A 20492-nucleotide genomic window follows, 5' to 3' on the forward strand; every position below is an offset into this window, starting at 1 on the left:
AAGCAACTTAATGAGACACTTTTTCTAAATAAAATACAAAATAGGACTGCGGATATGGCTCAGTGGTCAAGTGCCCCTGAGTTCAATCTCTGGTACCAAAAAAAAAAAAAAAAAAAAAAGTTTACCATATTATGAAAGACCAAATCTTAAATTTTACTTTACTCCTGAGGTTTTTGTTTGTTTTTTGGTGTTGGAGCTCAAACCCAGGGTCTCACACACTGAGTTAAATCTACTTAATAGTGTTCTTCTTTGTGTCTGTCTGTAGAATATAAGATTTGGAATTTCTTTTTATTTCATTGATTTTTCATTCAGTCTTAAAGCTCTCAGTATTTATTAAACATGTACCTTGTGCCAAACACAGCACTATTTGTTGGTAAAGAGGACTAAAACCATGAACAATAATAAAAATTACTTAACACTGAAGGACTCAATTTACTAAAAGAGGGGAATGATGGGTAAAATTCCCTGCAAAAGGCCCTTTGCACATCTAGATTCAGCCTTTAGGTGGACTCTGGCAACATGGTGGCCGTGGTGTTGGCAGGGAGCCCACTGCTTCATTTTTTTTTTTTTTTTTTTTATGGTGCTGTGGATGGAACACAGGGCCTTGTGCACGTGAGGCAAGCACTCTACCAACTGAGGTATATCCCCAGCCCCCTGCTTTATTTTTTATGAATGATGATCAGGCTATTACTAAAAGATGTGACTGAACAGAGCAAAGGGATACATCTGAGTCTTGACGCCCAGGTAAATGCAGGGAAAAGGAGGTGCATGAAAGGGACAGACCTGGGTGAGATGATCTTCCCATTTCTAAACTGGGAAGCCAGAAAAGTGGTTCCCTGAAGTACTCTAGAAGGAGAAGCAGGTGAGGTAGGGTGAGAAGCAAAGAGCTCTGTTCTGGATGTGGTAAGCTTGGGGTGATTGTGGGCCATCCCACTGGGAGAGGTGAGGGGGGATTTACTGGGAAATTTGTTCACATAGTTATGGAGACTGAGAACCTGGAGAGGGTGGTGCCTGTGTCAGCCCTGGAGTCTGAAGGCTCAGGAACATGGAGATTTCATGTCCAGGGAAAAATGAAGCTCTAGGAGTCAGACACATTCTTCTTTCTCTCTGGGCCCCTGGATGATGCTTACCCACATTGAAGATGGAAATTCCCCACCTACTCCACTCAGTCACTGTTGCGATAGGCAAAAGTTCTGACTTATGCAGTAGAGGGGGAGAAATAAAGAATGTCCATGCGCTTCTGCCCTTTTCGATGCTTTACTCACTCAAATCACTCAATACAATTTCACTCTATAGGTTCTTAATCAAGAAAATGACACTCCTTAATGCTAGGCACTGCAATAGACATAATTCACAAATCTAGAGTAATTCCAAGCACCGCAAACACACTTAATCATGACAGGCTCACGACAGACATTCCCTCTGCATACTAAGCTCAAGTGTCAGATCAAAAGTCTCAAGCCTTAGGATCTAAGTCCAGCAGATGCACACTCACTCAGACCATAGTGATCAGATCAGGAACAAAACAGGTTTCTTCTGGAGTGGAGTTGACAGAGGAGAAGGTCTTAGGGAGAAGTCTTTTTCTCACCAGAGTCAAGAGGCTACTGTAGAGTTTGAGAGTGATGAGAACAACACAGAGGAACAGGCAGATGAGAAGAGTTGGCACGTAGGTCTAGGTCCTCATCGGGCTCTCAGGCTTGTGTGCATCATTGTCGGCTTGCTGAATATCTGTTCATTTGCTCCATCATTTATTCTAAATTTTTGGGCTTCTGACCCCCTTTTCAGTCCCTATCAGCTGCTACTGAATTTCTCAGTGACATCATTCATCCTGAGGTTAAAGTATCTGGTCTGGGGTTCCTCACCCTGATTTTCTTGCTTCTTGCTCTTATCAGAGTAAGGGCAACATGCCAGAGACTTCACTCTGAGTTTGTCAGGGTGGGGAGAAGTGACTTGTTTGTGCCTGAGGGCCATACTGGAGGGCTCCGTAGGTGTGCCTGGTGAAACTGCAGGTTTTAAACTGGAGTTTTAAAATGGAGTTGCTTAGGCTAAGGCCTAAGGCCATCCTTACAGTCACACACCAATTTTCCTAGAAATTGAAAGACAAGGAAAATAGGCCCCAGAACATTTCCACTATCTATAGCCATTCTCCCACCCACCTTGTCCATGTCACATAGGAGGTTTGGTCACTTAAAGGCTCAGTCCTCAGCTAGAGGGAAGACTGCTGGAGAACATAAAGGAATTGGCACCTGACTGGCACCTGACTCCCTGCCCTAATTGATCTGCTGACTCCAATACAATATACCCTAGGAATTTCCCTATCTATCATCCTATCCTATCCTAATGGATCAGTTAGCCCTAATAAACCCCAGGAATTACCTTCCTGCCCCACCCTAAATGAATCCTATAAAACACTTGTTTTGGTCCAAGATTGTTTTAAGTCCCTCAGCTGTTTGATAGGCTCCTCTGATCAACAAAGAAGAGCTTGTTGATCCCAGGTCAGCTTCCTGCCTCATTCCTTTTTTTTTTTGGTACCAGGGATTGAACTCAGGGGCACTCAACCACAGAGCCTCATAGCCAGCCCTAGTTTGTATTTTATTTAGAGACAAGGTCTCACTGAGTTGCTTAGCATTTCGCTTTTTGCTGAGACTGGCTTTGGACACTTGATCTTCCTGCCTCAGCCTCCTGATCCACTGGGATTATAGGCGTGCCCCACCATACCTGGCTGCCTCTGTTCTTTATGCTTACAGTTTTGGTTCCCTGACCAGGAATTCACTTCAAGCACCTTTGTGCTTATAGAAATACCTTCAGAGACACATCCCAAAGTAATGCCTTACCATGCTTCTAAGTATTCTTTAATCCAAACTGACACCTAAAATGAACCATCACCATCACCAAGGCCTGTCATTTGCACTTCATTAGTACTTATTAAATCCTCATATATGTACATCTTTGGATTGGTCCCTTCCACTGGTGTGGGCAATACCAAATAAAGAGAATAAATTATTAGCATCTCTACAAAGCCCTTGAAAAATCAGGTTAGATTTATCGGTCTTTATGCCATTCTGCATAGATCTGCTCTCCAGCCATACTGAAGTAGCCAGCTTAGAAGAGCTCATGCTTCCTCACTGCTGTGTTGAAGTATAAAGGTATGTCTTCAACCCCCTTGGCTGACTGCATACCAGGAAGAAGCAATGATGAGCAATAGAAGACTGACCCCCCCCCCCCAGGCACACCTAGCAGACAATTAGAAAATTGTGGTTCAGCTGAGTCATATTCATGTCCCTTCACTGAGGTTTATTGACAGCAAAAATTTAGGTCCTCTGTATGTTCATTTAAATTGATCAGACAATATCTAGTTTTGTGAATTGCAGAGATTCTGGTAGGTTAGTTAATCATTACAGGAAATATACTCATGTTGTTCTATTCTACTAAGATTCTGGGCATAATTTTTAGATGCAAAAATCATTTGGTAGGGTGCTGCCATAAATAACTACAAAAAAGTATTTTTGTGCCAATTTTTCTTATCTTGGCCTGTATCTCACTGTGGTAGATAAAATGTGTGGAGGAAACAGGAGCTGAGAGTGAGGAAGGAATTTGTGAAAATATGAGTAGTTCTATTATGCCAGAAATAGGACCTGCACATAAAAGGTTAAACGAGCTGATTTTGTTGTGGAGGAAACTACAACTGGGTGTTGTGACGGAAAAGTGCAATACCTTTCCTCACACATCATAAGGGTGGCCCCCAACACTCCTGTGGAACAGCTTAACAAGAGAAAAAAATAACAAATATATTTAACTAAAGTTTTACACTACACAGAGCCTTCAGAAATGAAGACCCAATGACTCAGGAAAACTCTCTATTTTTTATGCTCAGGTTTGAGGAAGAATGGACAGTCATTTGGACATGATTGGAAAAAAGAATATGATGTAATGGTAATAGGTTGAATGAGAGCCCCAGCAAGCCCTTTGTTTGAATTCTTTTTGCTTCTCTGTATATTATACCTTTCTTCCTCTGGAGGTACCGGGCAGGACCCCTTTAGTATGAGGGTCTCTAAGAAGAAGGGAGGGGATGATGTTTTGTAAGGATGGCCTTGGGCCTTAGCCTAAGCAACTCCATTATAAAACTTCTTCTTAAAAAAAACCCTGCAGTCTCACCAGGCAAGTCAGCAAGCCCTCCAACATGTCAATCAGGCATAGCCTGATAAAAGCAAGTCACTTTCCACAACCCTGGTAAGATGATGAAGTCACATGTCATTTGTTCTAAACTTGGTAAGAGTCAGAAGTATGATATCAGGGCAGAAATCACCAGACCATATGTCCTCTCTAAGAATGAATGATGTCACTAAGAAACCTGGTAACAGCTGATAGGGACACAAAGGGTGAGCAGAAGCTCCTAAAATTTAATATAAATATTGGAGCAAATGAACAGATGTTCAGCCAGCGGACACTGATGCACACAAGCCTAAGGTCTAGACTGACATCCCAACTCTTCTCATCTGCATGATCCTCTGTGTCGTCCTCACTGCTCTCAAACTCTACAGCAGCCTCTTGACTTTGGTGAGAAAAGGACTTCTCATTATGACCATCTCCTCAGCCAACTGTCAATTCCACCCCAGGAGAAGCCTCTGTTGGTTTCTGACCTGATCACCATGGTCTGAGTGAGTGTGCATCTGCTGGACTTGAGACCAAAGACTTAAGACTTTGAAATCTAGCACTTAATGCTAGCATGCAGAGGAAATGACATGATTAAGTGTGTTTGCAGTGCTGAGTTAACTTAGAATGGTTTGCTTTGAATGGTTTGATTGCTTTGAATGGTTTGATTATGTCTGTTGCAATGCCCAGCATTAAGAATTGTCATTCCTTGATTAAGAACCTATAGAATAAAATTGTATTAAGTGATTTGAGTGAATAAAACATTGAAAAGAGTAGCAGTGCATGGACACTCTTTATTTCTCCCCCCGACTGCAGGTGTCGCACTTTGCCCATTGCGACACCTTTCTAGGTTTTATGGCAGACTTTGAAGGAGAGTAGTTCTAGCTTTTATGATGCACCTTCAAGAAGGGGAATTCTGGTTTCTATGACTCACTTTGCTTTGGGGAAAAAATAGGGTCTGGAGGCAGATGGGTGGGAGGTCAGAAAGACCTTACTTCTGAGGCCTTTCCAATTCCTTCTGACTGAAGTAATCAGCACACCAAAGCAGCCAAAGTGCTTTTTTTAAAAAAATAGTTTTATTTTTTAGTTGTTGATAGACCTTTATTTATATGTGGTGCTGAGAATCAAACCCAGTGCCTCACACACATGCCAGGCAAGTGCACTATCGCTGAGCCCCAGCCCCAGCCTCCAAAGTGCTATACTTTGAGGTATTGCTTTCTGAACTCCAACATAAGCAACACAAAATTTATGAATACTTTGCTGTATGCTCAGATTTCTTAATCTGCCTTGGCCACAGCTGTGTGATGGGAAAAACCAGCAAATGCTTCATTGACATCTAACATATAGAAAGTCAAATAATTTATGGACATAAACAGACTTGAAAATTTCAGGAAACTTTTATAAAATAAATACAATTCAGCACAGGTGACATTTTTCATAATTATTATTATTTTTGTGTTTAAAATAGTAGGTTCAGGAAAAGCCAAAATTATCACAGAGAATTGTTTATATTAAAAACAAGCTAATGGGTGTCGACCTACTTTGTATATAAACAGAGATATGAAAAATTATGCTCTATATGTGTAATAAGAATTGTAATGCATTCCACTGTCGTGTATTTAAAAAAATAAAATCAATTAAAAAAACAAACAAGCTAAGAGTCATTTTAATTGTTACCGGAAAAAAAGAAAACAAAACAATAACAACAACAACAAAAGAAAAACAAAACCCCAAACCAAAAATAACAAAACACAAAACCTGGAGGATATTCATCTTGTCAATGTTTCTTTGGAAACTCCCTCCCTATGCTGCTTCAAAAGAGACAGAACAAAGGTAAATAGCGTCTGTTAACCAAAAAAATCTTGCTAATCAGCGATTTCAGACCTACTAATTGGTGACAAGAACACAGCTCTTAAGACTCTAAGTGTCCTGGGTTCATTCATCCCTCTGAGCTGGAGTCTTGCGAGAAAGAAATAGTGCATTTGGTCTAATACCTTGGTTCTGGAACTTATGATTGCAATTGGGGTTTGGGCTCGACCTTGGGTAAAACATGGGGACAGTTATGAGCCTCAGTTTCTCTGTCTATCCAAGAAGGATAATAGTGTGAACTGTTATAGGGATTAACTGAGATTATACAAAGGGGGAACTCTGCCTGACGTATAGTAAGCGCTCAACGTCTGTGGCTTATTACTACGTCGAGTTTCCTTCAGCGCTCCCCTGGGCCTGTCTTTCCAAATTTGAGTATAATAAATATAAAAGGCATCCCAACACGGGGCAGGGGGCCACGTGATCGCTCCACGCAAGCCACTTGTAGGGGCCTACAGAGAGTTAGCCAGGAGGCTGGAGCCGGGACGGCGAGCGCGCCGCGGCCCGCGCGATTTCCCGCGTCCCCGGCGGCGGGCGGGCTCGGGGGCGCCCGGGCCGCGGCGGCGGCGGCAGCGCGAGCGGCGCCTCGGGGCCGGTGAATCATCCCGGCAGACACCGAGAGCCGCGGCAGCAGAGAGCAGCGCTGAAAAATGGCTGAAGCGGCCACGGGCTTTCTGGAGCAGCTCAAGTCCTGCATGGTTTGGTCCTGGACTTATCTGTGCACCGTGTGGTTCTTCATCGTGCTCTTCCTGGTCTACATCCTGCGGGTGCCCTTGAAAATCAACGACAACTTGAGCACAGGTAAGGCCGGGACAGCGGGGCCCGCGCTCGCCCCTCCCCCGCCCGGGAAAGTTAGTGCAACTCGCGCGGGGCCGCGGCCGGCGGGGGCGGGCGGCCGGGCGCGCGCTCGGGGCCGCGCCGGGGCCCGCGCACCGGACGCCGGCGGCCGCCCGCCCGCCCGGGACGCGGCGCCTCAAGTGGCGGCCGGCGGCCTTCCGGGGCCCGCGGGAGGCGGAGGAGGAGTGACGCCGCCTGGCGGGCCCGGCCGGCCACGACGGCACCGCGGCCCGGTCCGACCTCCGGCCGCGATCTCCTGGCCGGTTGGCTGGACACCCGGGAGGACGGACGTCGGGAGCGAGGGACTTCCCTGGACGGCTTCCCGTCGGGCGGCTTCGTCCGAACCGCGGGGCCTCAGTGTCAGACCGCTTCCTTCCCCCCTTGCCCCGAGGCGGGCGCTGAACGTCAGAAGCTCGGTCCGGTCCGGTCCGGCTGGAGTGGGCCGACCGCTGCCCGGTGGGGAGCGGGCCTCCGGGACGCGCCCGCCGTGAGCGGAGCCCCGCAGAGTAGTTGCTCTGATGTAGGCAGGGCGAGGGATTCCCGCAGGTGTTCACAGGAGCTCGGATGACGTGTCAAGTCACCAAACGGAATGTGGAAGGGACACCAGGTGGGACAGGAGATCTGGAATTTCCGATGGTCCCAGTTGAGGTTTTAAAAGATCGCCACTGGTCTCTCCCCCAAAGCTCCACTGGCTAACCCGGTGCTTCGCGCGTGTCTCGTGGCCACGGTCTTCAGTGCAGAAGCAACTAGGACAGTGCTAACAAACTTGGAGCTGAATCGATAGACAGCCACTACAGACAAGACTACGCCAACAGTAACACTCCAGAGACAATGCAGAAACAAAGTATTTCAAAGGAAGTGTTACAATCCTTGAAATGTGAAAATAATCGTGGATTCAAGATAGATGGGCGTTTCTTAAAACAACAGCCACCACCCTTTAATTTCCCAGGGGAAATTCCTGTAGTTCTGAATTATGTATGGACATAGATAAGTATTAACACCTGTATCTCCCAGCGAGTGATTTACATACTCTGGAAGTCTAGGTCTGGAAATTCATCTTCTTGTGTATGGCTCCTTTGAGAAAACACTTTTTAAACACTTGCAACAATGTATCCAGTTAGGACTTGTTCATTTAAGATACTAACTTTCAGCATCTTGATTAAGTTGAACTCTTTCCTGTTTACATTTGTTTCATACTATCCCTTGGATTGTATCCCTCAGAGGATACTATCTGTAGGATTCTGTACCCAAGAATCCTCTCCCTATTTACATAGATACTGCTTAGCCCACTGGATCCAGTCATTCTAGAGACCCTGGCTTTCTGATGTTTTCATTCTTTAGGGTGGCTACTTGTCATATAATATTGTCTTCCTTGCTTCAGGCAAATATATCACTTTCAAGCCCCAAATAACTTTTAAGAAGTTATTTGAGTAGATATATCATGCATTTATTGGTAAATGCATTGAATTTTTTTCTTCCTGAAAATTAATTGTAAAAAGTTTTAAATGTGAATTTTTCTCACGAATACACATTCAAATTTTAAAATTTTGCTTAAATTAAGTTAAATTATCATCTGTGCATGTATGTGCGGATGAGCCCACAAGTGCCACATGCCAGTTTTATACAGAAAAACCAATAAGCAAAATATTTACTGAGAAAGGGTGCAGTTTTTAAAGAAGAAAATTGTTGCATTTTATTCCAGCAATATTAAATCTAGCATTTCTCACTGATACTTTGTCAGTTTGGGTAGGAGCAATTCTTATCTAGGTATAAGAGGAAGAGACACTTTGAAGATGGACAGGCCATTGGGCAAGACAAATAATAGAGTGAGCCTGGGTCTCTTTCCCAGTGATGCCCGACTTCTGTTTCCTGTGTGGTTTCTTGCACATTTTCGTCGTAAATGAAGATAAAAGGAGAAGCACACAGAGAACACTCACCTCTCTGATATTTCTATGACAATATAAAGGAAGAAGGAGACTTGGTATTGAGAATGTAAAATTAAGACTAAACCATTTCAGAAAAGATTAGGTTTTTCAAAAGTCAGTGACAGATATTGGAGGCCTTTTTCTTCCCTTTTATTTTATTTACTTTTTATATTTTTGGTATGGGGGATTTAGCCCAGGGGCACTTCACTACTAAGCTACATCCTAAGCCCTTTTTATTATTTTATTTTGAGACATGGCCTTGCTAAATTGCTGGGGCTGGCCTTGAATTTGTAATCCTCCTACCTTAGCTTCCTGAGTTGCTGGGATTGTAGGCATGCATCACCATGCCCAGTTTTTTCCCTTTTAAATTAAAGTGAGAAGCTGGAAGTTAGAAAAACTGCCAAAAGTTTGCTGTCAACTTAATTTCTTCTTTCTCTTGCTAGTTTCCCTTCTGTTTAGGAACAAGTTTCTGAAAGTTCTTGAGCAGGAAGGCTCAGAGAAGAACTCACTAGCTAGCTCCTCCTCTAGGTGAGGCAGAGACTGTCTTCCTCTGGTCAAACTTCACTCTGCAGGGAGATCTCAATGGGTCTGACAGGATTAATTTTGCTCTTTAGCATTGTGGTCCTTGTTCTTCCTATGATGAAGGCAAGTATGTTCTTGGAAAGGCTGTGAATCTAGAACTGCTTTTAGGTGATCTGCAGGTGACACAGGCCTCCCACACCATCACAGTGAGGCAGAGCTATGAGATAGGAGCCAGAGCTTCTGTGATGCAGAAACTGCTCTGCACCTGTAGGGGTGGAATCTAGTAAAAATGTTCTGAGTTGTTCTTAGATCAACTTGGTGTGTTCTTCTTAATATCTTGATTATCTATGGCAATTTTTTAAAAAATATTTATTTATTTATAGGTGTAGATAGACACAACACAATGCCTTTATTTTTATGTGGTGCTGAGGATTGAACCCGGGTCCTGCCCGTGCTAGGCGAGCACTCTACCACTGAACCACAATCCCAGCCCCAATCTATGGCAATTTTAATATTTTTAACTTTATATGACTGTTTTGTAGCAATTGTGCTTAACTTTAAATTGAAAAAAAGTAATTCTCGAATGCCTCCTATGCATAGGAACTGTGGCTGGTACTATGATGAGAAGGATGTTTGTAAAACTCAGGCTAAAAATAAGGAGTTTATAACATGAGTACAAGTTTCCATAATGTAAGGTGGAGGAGGACAACCCAGTGGAAATTTCCCTGGAACTGAACCGGGAAGGGTGAGAGAATTCTAGTACTGAATCTGAGATAGAGATGGATGAACTTTCTCCAAAGACACAAAGATGTGAAAGTGAAGTTCAGATCCAGAGAACCATGAATTGTGAAATTTCATTTAAAACAATAAAGGGAAAGGACCTTAGTGAACAAGCATACCTGTTTTTAGCTCACATGTAGTTTTCTAAGTAAAAAATATTTAAGTGGTTCTTTTTAAGGTGTAGTTTAGTTTCATTATACTACTTCCCTGCTCTTACCACTGGGTTTGCTTGATCTTCACTGCTGAGCCAAAACTATTTAGAGTAGGAATACAGTTCCAAGAATTTCATAGTATTCTGTTAGGTCACACACAGAAAACTTTGCAAAGGCAACCATATCTTATATAAGAAAAATGAATTATAAAAAGAAAGGAGAAAATAAACATATTAGGAGTAGCTCTACACTGATTAGCTTTGATAATTGATTTTTGATGCTCAGCCTTTAAGTTGGATAGGAGAGTGTTAATATAATTTTATGATTTACTACTGAAAATAGAATGAACTTTTAACCTAATTAAAAAAAAAAACCCTTAGTTGTATTACTTGTAAGATTTCAAGTGAATTAATATCATAAGACAATGCTTTTCTAGAAAGCAGAAAATTAATTATAGATTAGGGTAGTCATGAAGTTATTATTCAGAAAAATGATAGATTTATCTTAAAAAATGGCATAACTTTATTCTTTGATGTTGATGGCACTTTCTCTTATAACCTATGTTCTAAGGTTTTAGAGTTGTATTTAAAACACTTTGCATGACACACTTTTTCTTAAAAATATTCACTTTTGCCATTTTTCACCAAGCAGTTTAAATGATTTTTCAATTTTGTTTCTAGAAATTTCAAAGATATTTGAAATTCTATGTCATTTCTTTTGGGAAACAAATGCATGATATAATATCTTGGCTTAGGCTAAAAGTTGTTTATATTATAAAATATGTTTGCATTTTAAATTAAGATGATAAATACAGAAGCAATTCTCCTGTATTGTTGAATCATATTAGCTACAGCTCAGTTTTGTTTCCCTGTTGAAAATGATTGTATTATTATTATTATTATTATTATTATTATTATTATTATTGGTACCGGGCTCTGAATCCAGGGGCACTCAACCACTGAGCCACACCCCCAGCCCTGTTTTGTATTTTATTTAGAGATAGGATCTCACTGAGTTGCTTAGTGCCTCATTTGCTGAGGCTTGCTTTGAACTCACCATCCTCCTGCCTTAACTTCCCAAGCACTAGGATTATAGGTGTGTGCCACTGCATCTGCCAATAATAGGTCTTTATCATTCACTGGATGAATAAATCTCTCAAGTTATAATATGCAAAGTGATTTGGGATTGGAACACTAGAATTGATCAAACATATTACTGGGCATATGCTCCAACTAAATTGTCACTTTTAATTGAGGTCAGAGGCTCAATTCTATGGTGGGTCATATATATCTCACTCATGGTGGTCCAGTTTGTGGACACAGAAAAGGACAATTTTCTGATTAATGTCAGTTTTGAGTTTACAATGTATTTCATATACCTTAGTTGCCTTTACTTACCGTTGGAGTATTTCGTTTAGTCATTAATGAAGCAATCTGTATGATGTCTTTTTCTCAGCTTCCCAGTTTATGTATCTATTTAAAATGAAACTTTATATTCCTAAAGATTTTTTTTTTTTTACTCCAAGATTTCATGTTGGTGTCCTGGGATGAATTCCATTGAGTATAGGTATAATAGCAATCAAATACATGGACTATATATGTATTTTTTCTCCCAGTTTTGACTCTAGTTATTGAATAAAATTCCACATTTTATGTGGCTTCCTTAAATGGCTTTCCATTGCACAGAAAATAAAATATAGATATATTACCCTGGCTTACAAAGTGTGATGATCATCCTACTCTTTGAATCTGAACTTCTCTTTTCTCTGATCATGATATCCCATACCAGCTGGGATTCCTTTTTTAACATCCCTAGCTTGTTCCTGACTTTGCACCAGCTGTACCCTCTACCCAGAAGGCTTTTCCAATTGATTTGGAATGGCAGTCTACTTGCCATTCACATCTCTGCTCAAATTCGTTTCTTTAGAGACTTTCCCTACTAACCCTACCTAAAATGGCCATTATGTCACTGACATCTCACCAGGTTTGAATTTTCTGTATAGCACCAAACACTGTTTAAAGTAATTCTGGCTTATTTGTTAATTTTGCATTGTCTCCATGTCCTTGTAAACTCCATGAGAGTAGGTCTTGTCTTTCTTAGGATCTAGAAAAGAGTGTATTTTGGCTTAACACATGCTGAGTTTGTAATCATTAAATGAATGAAAATTATGCCAGTTGGTTGTGGTGACTCAGCAGTGGAACTGTCCTTTAGAAATGATTTGGAAATTTACCATGTAGTAATTTCTTATGAAGTCAAGAATTGTGTTTACTGAGTAAAATTATGCATGTTTACTCATGTTTCAGAATATTAATACATTTGATGTGTTCTTTGGGGAAGAATTTAAGAAAAGATATTCTTCTGGTCCATATTATAAATTTAATATAAAGAATGTTGAAAATTACTGGCTTTGGGAGCCAATTTGTGTGACACACCTTGTACTTTCTACCAATGCAAGAAAAAAAATTGCCTATGTGGAGAAGAGGGAGTAGAAGAAATATTTAGTTGGGAAATTTTTTCAGAACAATATTGGCAGGCACAATGAAACATAACTTACAGAAACATAATGTGGCTAGAAATAATTTAGCACCATTTTAAGTTCATGGATTTGCCTGTCCCCTCTTCTAACTTTAGCACTCATTTCTAAGGTTATAAGAGAAGCTAGAGTAAAAATAGTTTTTGATATTATATAAATTTGCTTTATAGCCAGTTTTACTGAAATATTTCTTTACAAAATATTTTTTGTCTATTAAGAAAAATAAACTATAGCTCTATTATTACTGTCAGTTATTATTTGGATACACAATCTCATGTCAGTTATATTCTTCCAAGTTTCTGTACTTGTTTTCCATGTTGAACATTTAGTGTCTTCTAATATGTTGTCTTGTTTGCTGATGTCTCCAAATGTATTTTGTTTTCTTAGAACAAGGACTGTGCATAGAAGTCACATCTTAGAAACAAGTTTGGGGTTGGGGATGTGGCCTGACATGCATGAGGTCCTCGGTTCAATCTCTAGTACCACCACCAAAATAAAATTTAAAATAAATAAATAAATAAACAAACAAATAAATAAATTGAGTGTAAACTGTTGATTGGAACTAGGGAGGGATGAGGAATTAACCTTTATGAGTCAGGCACTGTGCTGCCTGCTTTATAATTGATCCATAGACTCCTTGGAATTGCTCACAAAACTGTTAATATCCTTAATATAGCTGATATTCTTTTTTGTATGTGTGGAATAAAAATTGTTCAAAACAAAATGAGGGGCTGGGGTTGTGGTTCAGTGGTAGAGTGCTCACCTAGCATATGAGAGGCCCTGGATTCAATCCTCAACATCACATAAACAAATAAAGTAAAAAAAAAAATTGTTTAACTCCACCTGCAAAAAAAATGAGTACTGTTATAATACTAGTTGTCCTAACAATACAAGTAAACACATTAAAAGTATTTCAGTAGGGTGGGGGGAAGTATTTCAGTGCGAAAGCAGCTTAATTTATAAATGAGGATGAGAACTTGGTGGAGACTTTTACAGTACCTTTAGAAGGGAAGATTTCCTCAGTATACTCTAAAGAGCTAGAGAGCAAGGATTGTAACTTTCTCATCTTTGTATTTCTATCAAATGTTGTTGCCCAGTGGCAATACATGACAAGATGGCACACAGCTCAGACTGGACGTACCCAAGGCTTTCCAAGATAGATGGCACTAGTGGTCCATTACTTGTTTCACTTCACCACCTAAGTTTCTCCTTCCTCTTAGTTCACAGGGATATTGTTAATACTCAGCACTATTATCATTTGTTTGACAACTAAAACTCAAGATGATTCTCCTGAGGTAATTGGGCAAATGTTCAATAATAAGGGAGAAAAAGAAAGAGCATTCCTCTGTGTTCAGAAGAGGTGATTGCCAGAGAAGCAACTAATGGAGAAAACACTAAGGGGATGAAGGGAGGGTGTGGTGTAAACATGACTGGAGAGATGGGTCACAGTAGCTCAGTGGTTGCCCAGATGTGGGTCTAAAATGGAATTGACAGTGTGCAAATGCGCAAATACCACAACTTAAACAGCCATAAGCACATGCTTAGGCATCGTTTGAATGTATGTTGCCTTCCAGCTTGGTGAGAGAATTGGTCTTTTGATTAGAATGTAGCTTCATAGAAGATGGTTAAATGATTGAGAAAGTGCTTTTAAGACTGCAAAATGCTATATAAATCCAAGGCACTCTGGTAGCTTATTTCTCTAAACTCTTGTATTCTATAGGCTTGCATCTCACAGTGAAATGACAGCTTAAAATAGATAATGGTATCTCTTATGCTGGAAATCTGGATTTCTCAGATTTCAATAATCAGGACAATGGGTTATTGATCGGAACCACACTACTGAATGTCTATTGTACACATCCTTACTGTACTTGAGATGTCATTGTGAAGATGCCTATAATGGGTTTTGCATCTTCCAGAAGAGAGAAAATGTGTAATGAAGTGTTTTTGATGTTACAGTGGAGCAGGACAGTTGCTCATGTGTTCCTCTTACCCATCATTTAAATATAGCAGGCATTCCTGCACTACGTACTGAGCTAAAATAAGAAAGTGAGGAGGCCCAGCTAGTTCCAGCAGTGTTTTGTTAGCCATGGCTGTAGCTAGAGGAATCACTGTGTAATTTTGGTGCAAAATAAGGCAACGTTTATCTGAGGAGTATTTTTGCCCTCTGAATTTTAGGAAACTGGAATTGTGCTAGTTATACTCTTACTCTGTGGAGAACTCTAACTTTGTTCCTGAAGTTGATCTCCAAATCTTGTAAAAGCTCTGGGTAAGTATCCATCTTTTTAGAAGTTTTGAGTAAGCCTGTGCAGAGTTAAAGGACTTTAAAGGAATGTTTAGGTCAGGGAACAAGACATATTTGTTTTGCTATTTTAAAAAAAAAAAGCTTAACAATTTAAAATAGCAGAAACAGTAGAAACACTTTGAAGAATAAAATAGTCTTTAAAAATGAAGTAATTTTTACACATAAGCAGTTTGGGTCTGGAGTTTTGTTCTTTAGAGGTATTTGGTGTGGCTACAAAGTCAGTATTTTATTAGTAAATAGACACAAGAAAAGTTCATACAGTTCCTTCCTTTGGTAAGTCTACTTGTCTTGGGAATAAGAAATTTTACTCCCCTTTCAAAATTCATCTTTCTCATTTATTTGATAGGTGCTGTTTATTGAATATTCCTAATAGAACAAATAAAATAATGCTGTTGGGGTGTTTTGCAATTTATTACACCCACTTGACTCAATTGGTTATTTTTCTATGATGTTTATTTAGATTTGTAAAGTGTTACATAGTAAGAATTGGTATGACCTGGTTTGCACTTTTCCTGAGGACTGGGGTTGGTGTATATGTATGTATGTATGTATGTGTGTGTGTGTGTGTGTGTGTTTTATTGTATGTGTAGAATTATCCTCATTGATATCTTTTATTTTAAACAAAACTAAACAAATTATACTTAAGTTCAGGCTCAAAGTTGACATTATGTTTCAGAGAGAAATTTTTTTCTTACATATGTTGCAGAAATGTTTGTTTGTAATGACTCTTTGAGAAAGGGATGTTTTAAGTTGTACCCTTACATTTGAGATATGAAGTGTAAGAGGCAAAAATGGAATTTTAAACATTAGAAACTAGCTTCTCAATTGTTTTCCCCCTAAACTGGAAGTTATGTATGTATTATTATAAAATAAATCTAAAATGTATCTTTACAAATCTTATGACAAATCTAATCAATTATAAAGTCACCATCCTAAGAAAAACTTTTTCTTGCTCTTACATTATTTGAACAGATTCTATTTTTAGAGGGAAAGCCCAGACTAGATGACAATATAACATCAATGAAGTTTGAGAAAATATTTGTAGACATTAATTAGTTTGGATTATAAAAGTATTCCTATAAATAGTTGGTTTTTACATTGACCTATTTTTTATTGCTTACTACAGAAAATAATGTAACAATTTCTGTAAGCTTTTAAAGAACAGTTAAAGGATCTATGATTCTTAAAAGTGAGCATTTTTAGTTTTGCCATGTGAATAAATGTGATAGAGAAGAGTGAAGAGATAAAACATGCTGTTTGGACTGGAGATCTAAATTCAAAGCTTTCGTGGACTGGTGAGCTGTTAAGACAAAATAAAGATTTATTATTGCTCAGTCCAAAGAGAAAACTTAAATGATGTCTTTAAGTATAGTGATTAGTAGGGGAAAGAAGTTGTGTATCAGTGGTCATAGGCCAGGGCTTTTTCCCTACTATTTCTTGAATATTAAGGGCATCCATGGTTTAGTGCCCAGCTCAATTTCTAGGTATAAATATGATTTACATGTAAAATATGGGGGCTCAATGGAAGTATACTTGTTTAGCATGCATGAGGCCCTGCATTTGATGCCTAGCAACTAAAAAAAATTAAAAAAAATTAGAAAAAATAAAAAGCTTTTAGAAGTAAAATATAAAGTCCTTTAAAAGTCTTGTTTGTAGCACCTGCAAAAGGAAAATAATATATAAAATTATATAAACATTATGACAGTACCTTTTTAGTGAATTATGCTTTTTTGGTGGTGGTGGGGACTGGGGATTGAACTCAGGGGCACTCAACCACTGAGCCACATCCCCATCCCTATTTTGTATTTTATTTAGAGACAGGACCTAGTGCCTTGCTTTTGCTGAGGCAGGCTTTGAACTCATGATCTTCCTGCCTCATCCTTCCAAGCTGCTGGGATTCCAGGTGTGCGTCACCATACCTGGGGAATTTTGCTTTTTTGTTGCAGCCATTTATGATTTCTGTAACATGTTTCATTAAAAACATATGTGAATACTTTTGATACTTGGCTTTATGGAAATCTCTTTTTAGCATTGATTAGTCAGTCAGAAGATTGAAAATTGCAGGTAAATAGTGTCAGTCCTTTCAAATCAATTTATTTATTGGAAGTTTTAATTAGTTTAGGCAAAGTTCAGATAGCCTCATAGGCAGGAAGCCCAATTGTCTATGAAATGATGTTTCCACTTTGCATTAAATGAAAACAGTTCTCTCCTAGTCCTGGCACATTGCTTTCGTCCTTTTCTTAGAGCCCCTGGAGAACAAGTAACTATTGCTTCTTGCAGCAGCATGGTGTGCCTGTGAGTCCTTGTCCTAGATTTGTTACAGAAGGATATAGTAATGTTTTCAAAACATGATCATACAATTCTCAAATCAACAACAATGAATGCATCATATGTTACTTTTATAAATAAGATAGATGTTAGGAAATTAAACCACCTATGGTGGATGGCATAAAGTATTGTAAAATATCAAACGATTCACTTTAAGAATTTCTTTCTTTTTCTTTTTTCACCCACTAATCACAAAGCAACTCAGTCTGGGTTTCTCAGGCTATATTTGCCTAGAGGAGTAGGACTATGAATATGAATACATAATTATAATCCTCCATTCTGGAGGGCCCAAGCAGCACTTGCCTACCCCAGTGGTGGTCCCTGATGCTCACCTTCCGTGTAAGTGTTCCAGCTGCACTACTGTCACTTCTGGCTCCTGGTGTTTAGGACCTCTGTCTCCTCTTCCCACTGATTGCTGCTGTTGGGACATGAAAGAATGTCTTCAGGGAGTCTGTATAGTCATTGTCCTGGGGGCAGGCCAGGACTGCAGGCCCAGCTGGTCAAGTCCCATTGGGTCTTTCTGCTAATTATATCCAGATTTTCCACTTTAAAATTATGACCTAGCTGGGCATGGTGGAGCACACCTGTAATCCCAGCAACTCAAGAAGCTGCGGCAGGATTATCACAAATTTGGTATCAGCCTCAGCAATTTAGTGAGGTCTTAAGCAATTTAGTGAGACCCTGTCTCAAAATAAAATATAAAAAGGGCTGTGGATGTGGCTTAGTGGTAAAGCAATACTAGGTTCAATCCACTTACCAAATAAATAAATAAATAAATAAACTTATCTGTAATGAAATTGATGGTGCTCTTACCACATTTTAGCACAAGGTGAGGGCTCATTTATGAGTTTTATGATCTTAATACTAGTTACCTTGTTTATACCTGAGGATAATAATAGTAAGCATCTCATAGAATTGTTATGAAGACTAACTGAGAAAGAGGAGCAAGGCCCCAGTGATCATCTGCTTGCTCAGCACGTTGAAGATATTTAGTTATAGCCCTCTGTTGCTGCTGATTCTGTAATCCCAACTTTGTTCTATGACCCAATCAGCTGTTTCTCTTGAGTTAGTTTCTGGATTGATAGTTTTTAAAAAATGCTTCTGTTCATATATTTGTTGATTGATTATATATCCTCTTCTGAGATGTGTCTGTTCAAGTCCTTGGCCCATTTGTTGATTGGGTTATTTGTTGTTTTGGTACTTAGTTTATTGAGTTCTTTATATATCCTAGAGATTAGTGCTCTGTCTAATGTGTGAGGGGGTAAAAATTTGCTCCCAGAATGTAGGCTGTTTATTCACCTCACAGATTGTTTCTTTTGCTGAGAAGAAACTTTTTAGTTTGACTCCATCCGATTTATTGAATCTTGATTTTAATTCTTGTGCTATAGGAGTCTTATTAAGGAAGCTGGGGCCTAATCCCACATGATGAAGATTAGGGCCTACTTCTTCTATTAAACGCAAAATCTCTGGTGTTCATCATCTATAGCAATTAGAGAAATGCAAATCAAAACTACTTTAAGGGGCTGCGATTATGGCTCAGTGGTAACGCGCTTGCCTAGCATGCGTGAGGCACTGGGTTCGATTCTCAGCACTACATACAAATAAATAAAATAAAGGTTCATCAACAACTAAAAAAAAAAAAAAAACTACTCTAAGATATCATCTCATTCCAGTCAGAATGGCAGCTATTATGAAGACAAACAACAATAAGTGTTGGTGAGGATGTGAGGAAAAAGATACACTCTAGTGTACATTGCTGGTGGGACTACAAATTGGTGCAGCCAATATGGAAAGCAGTATGGAGATTCCTTGGAAATCTGGGAATGGAACCACCATTTGACCCAGCTACCCTCTCCTTGGTCTATACCCAAAAGACTTAAAAACAGCATACTACAGGGACATAGCCACATCAATGTTTATAGCAACACAATTCACAATAGCTAAACTGTGGATCCAACCTAGATGTCCTTCAGTGGATGAATGGATTAAAAAAAATGTGGCATATGTACACAATGGAATTTTACTCAGCAATAAAAGAGAATAAAATCATGACATTTGCAGGTAAATGGATGGCGTTGGAGAAGATAATGCTAAGTGAAGTTAGCCAATCCCAAAAAAACAAATGCCGAATGTTTTCTCTGATATAAGGAGGCTGACTCATAATGGGGTAGGGAGGGGGAGCATGGGGGGAATAGGTGAATTCTAGATAGGGCAGAGGAGTGGGAGGGAAAGAGAGGGGGCAGGGGATTAGCAAGGATGGTGCAATGTGATAGACATCATTATTAAAAGTACATGTATGAAGACACAAATTGGTGTCAACATACTTTATATATAAAACCAGAGATATGAAAAATTTTGCTGTATATGTGTAATAAGAATTGTAATGCATTCCGTCATTTATTTTTTAAAAAATCAATTAAAAGAGACAAAAAATGCTTCTGTTCTCCTTTTTCATACTTGCTTACATATTTTTCCTCTGTATATTTTCTATTTTCCTTCAATTCTGAGAAGTATAAGACGTAAGGCAGCAGGAGCTCCATTTCTGGTCAGAATGAGGAAGTTTTTATTATATTTTCTAACTTGACTGGTTATCTCTTTATACTCTGTGCCTACTGTCATGATTTTTCTGGAACTTCTTAAACCTCAGGGTCATTTCAAAGCCAAATCACTAATCTCTGCACAAACCTTGTTTTATTGATTTTTTTGTACTGTAGAAAAGGACTTTTTATGTTGCATTTCTAGTTTCTTACCATCAGCTAATAAATTCATTGAGTCATACTATTAGAAAGTCATAGTACTTGATGTGGATGTGGAGGAGTGGAATGATGACCAAGATATGGTCTCTGTCCTCAGTATTTTTAGGTATTTAGCATAAAAGGAAAGAGGAAAAATACACCGCCAACTCTAGTCCAAAATATAATGTGTAGAGCAAAAAGGACTCAAACAGTACTAAAGAAGGAGATGAGAGAAAGCTTTAAATTTACGGTGGTAGTTATTGAGTTGCATTTCGCTGTAGAAATTCCCAGGCTGTTGGTGAATGTGGGAATGTGAAAACCCTTGATGCCTTCAGAAAACTGCCATGTGTTTGACAG

At 39.4% G+C, this 20492-nt stretch overlaps 1 protein-coding gene across 9 annotated transcripts in view; it reads left to right on the top strand.

The window, feature by feature from the left end:
• Positions 1-6574: 6574 nt before the first annotated feature.
• Positions 6575-20492, top strand: part of St7 (suppression of tumorigenicity 7) — a 269462-nt gene continuing 255544 nt past the window's right edge. For 2 of the 9 annotated variants that reach the window (XM_058572122.1, XM_046422420.2), the window contains exon 1: positions 6577-6819. In XM_058572122.1, coding sequence (XP_058428105.1) covers positions 6669-6819 — 151 coding nt within the window. In that variant the 5' untranslated portion in view covers positions 6577-6668. Of the gene's footprint in view, positions 6820-14945; positions 15037-20492 lie in introns of all 9 variants that reach the window. The other 7 variants (XM_058572121.1, XM_046422411.2, XM_046422412.2 and 4 more) reach the window with 7 other exon arrangements.

The sequence above is a fragment of the Marmota monax genome, unplaced genomic scaffold (genome assembly GCF_021218885.2).
Source record: "Marmota monax isolate L192 unplaced genomic scaffold, Marmota_monax_Labrador192_F-V1.1 WCK01_AAM20220418_F8-fsc00027, whole genome shotgun sequence".
Classification (NCBI taxonomy): Eukaryota; Metazoa; Chordata; class Mammalia; order Rodentia; family Sciuridae; genus Marmota; species Marmota monax.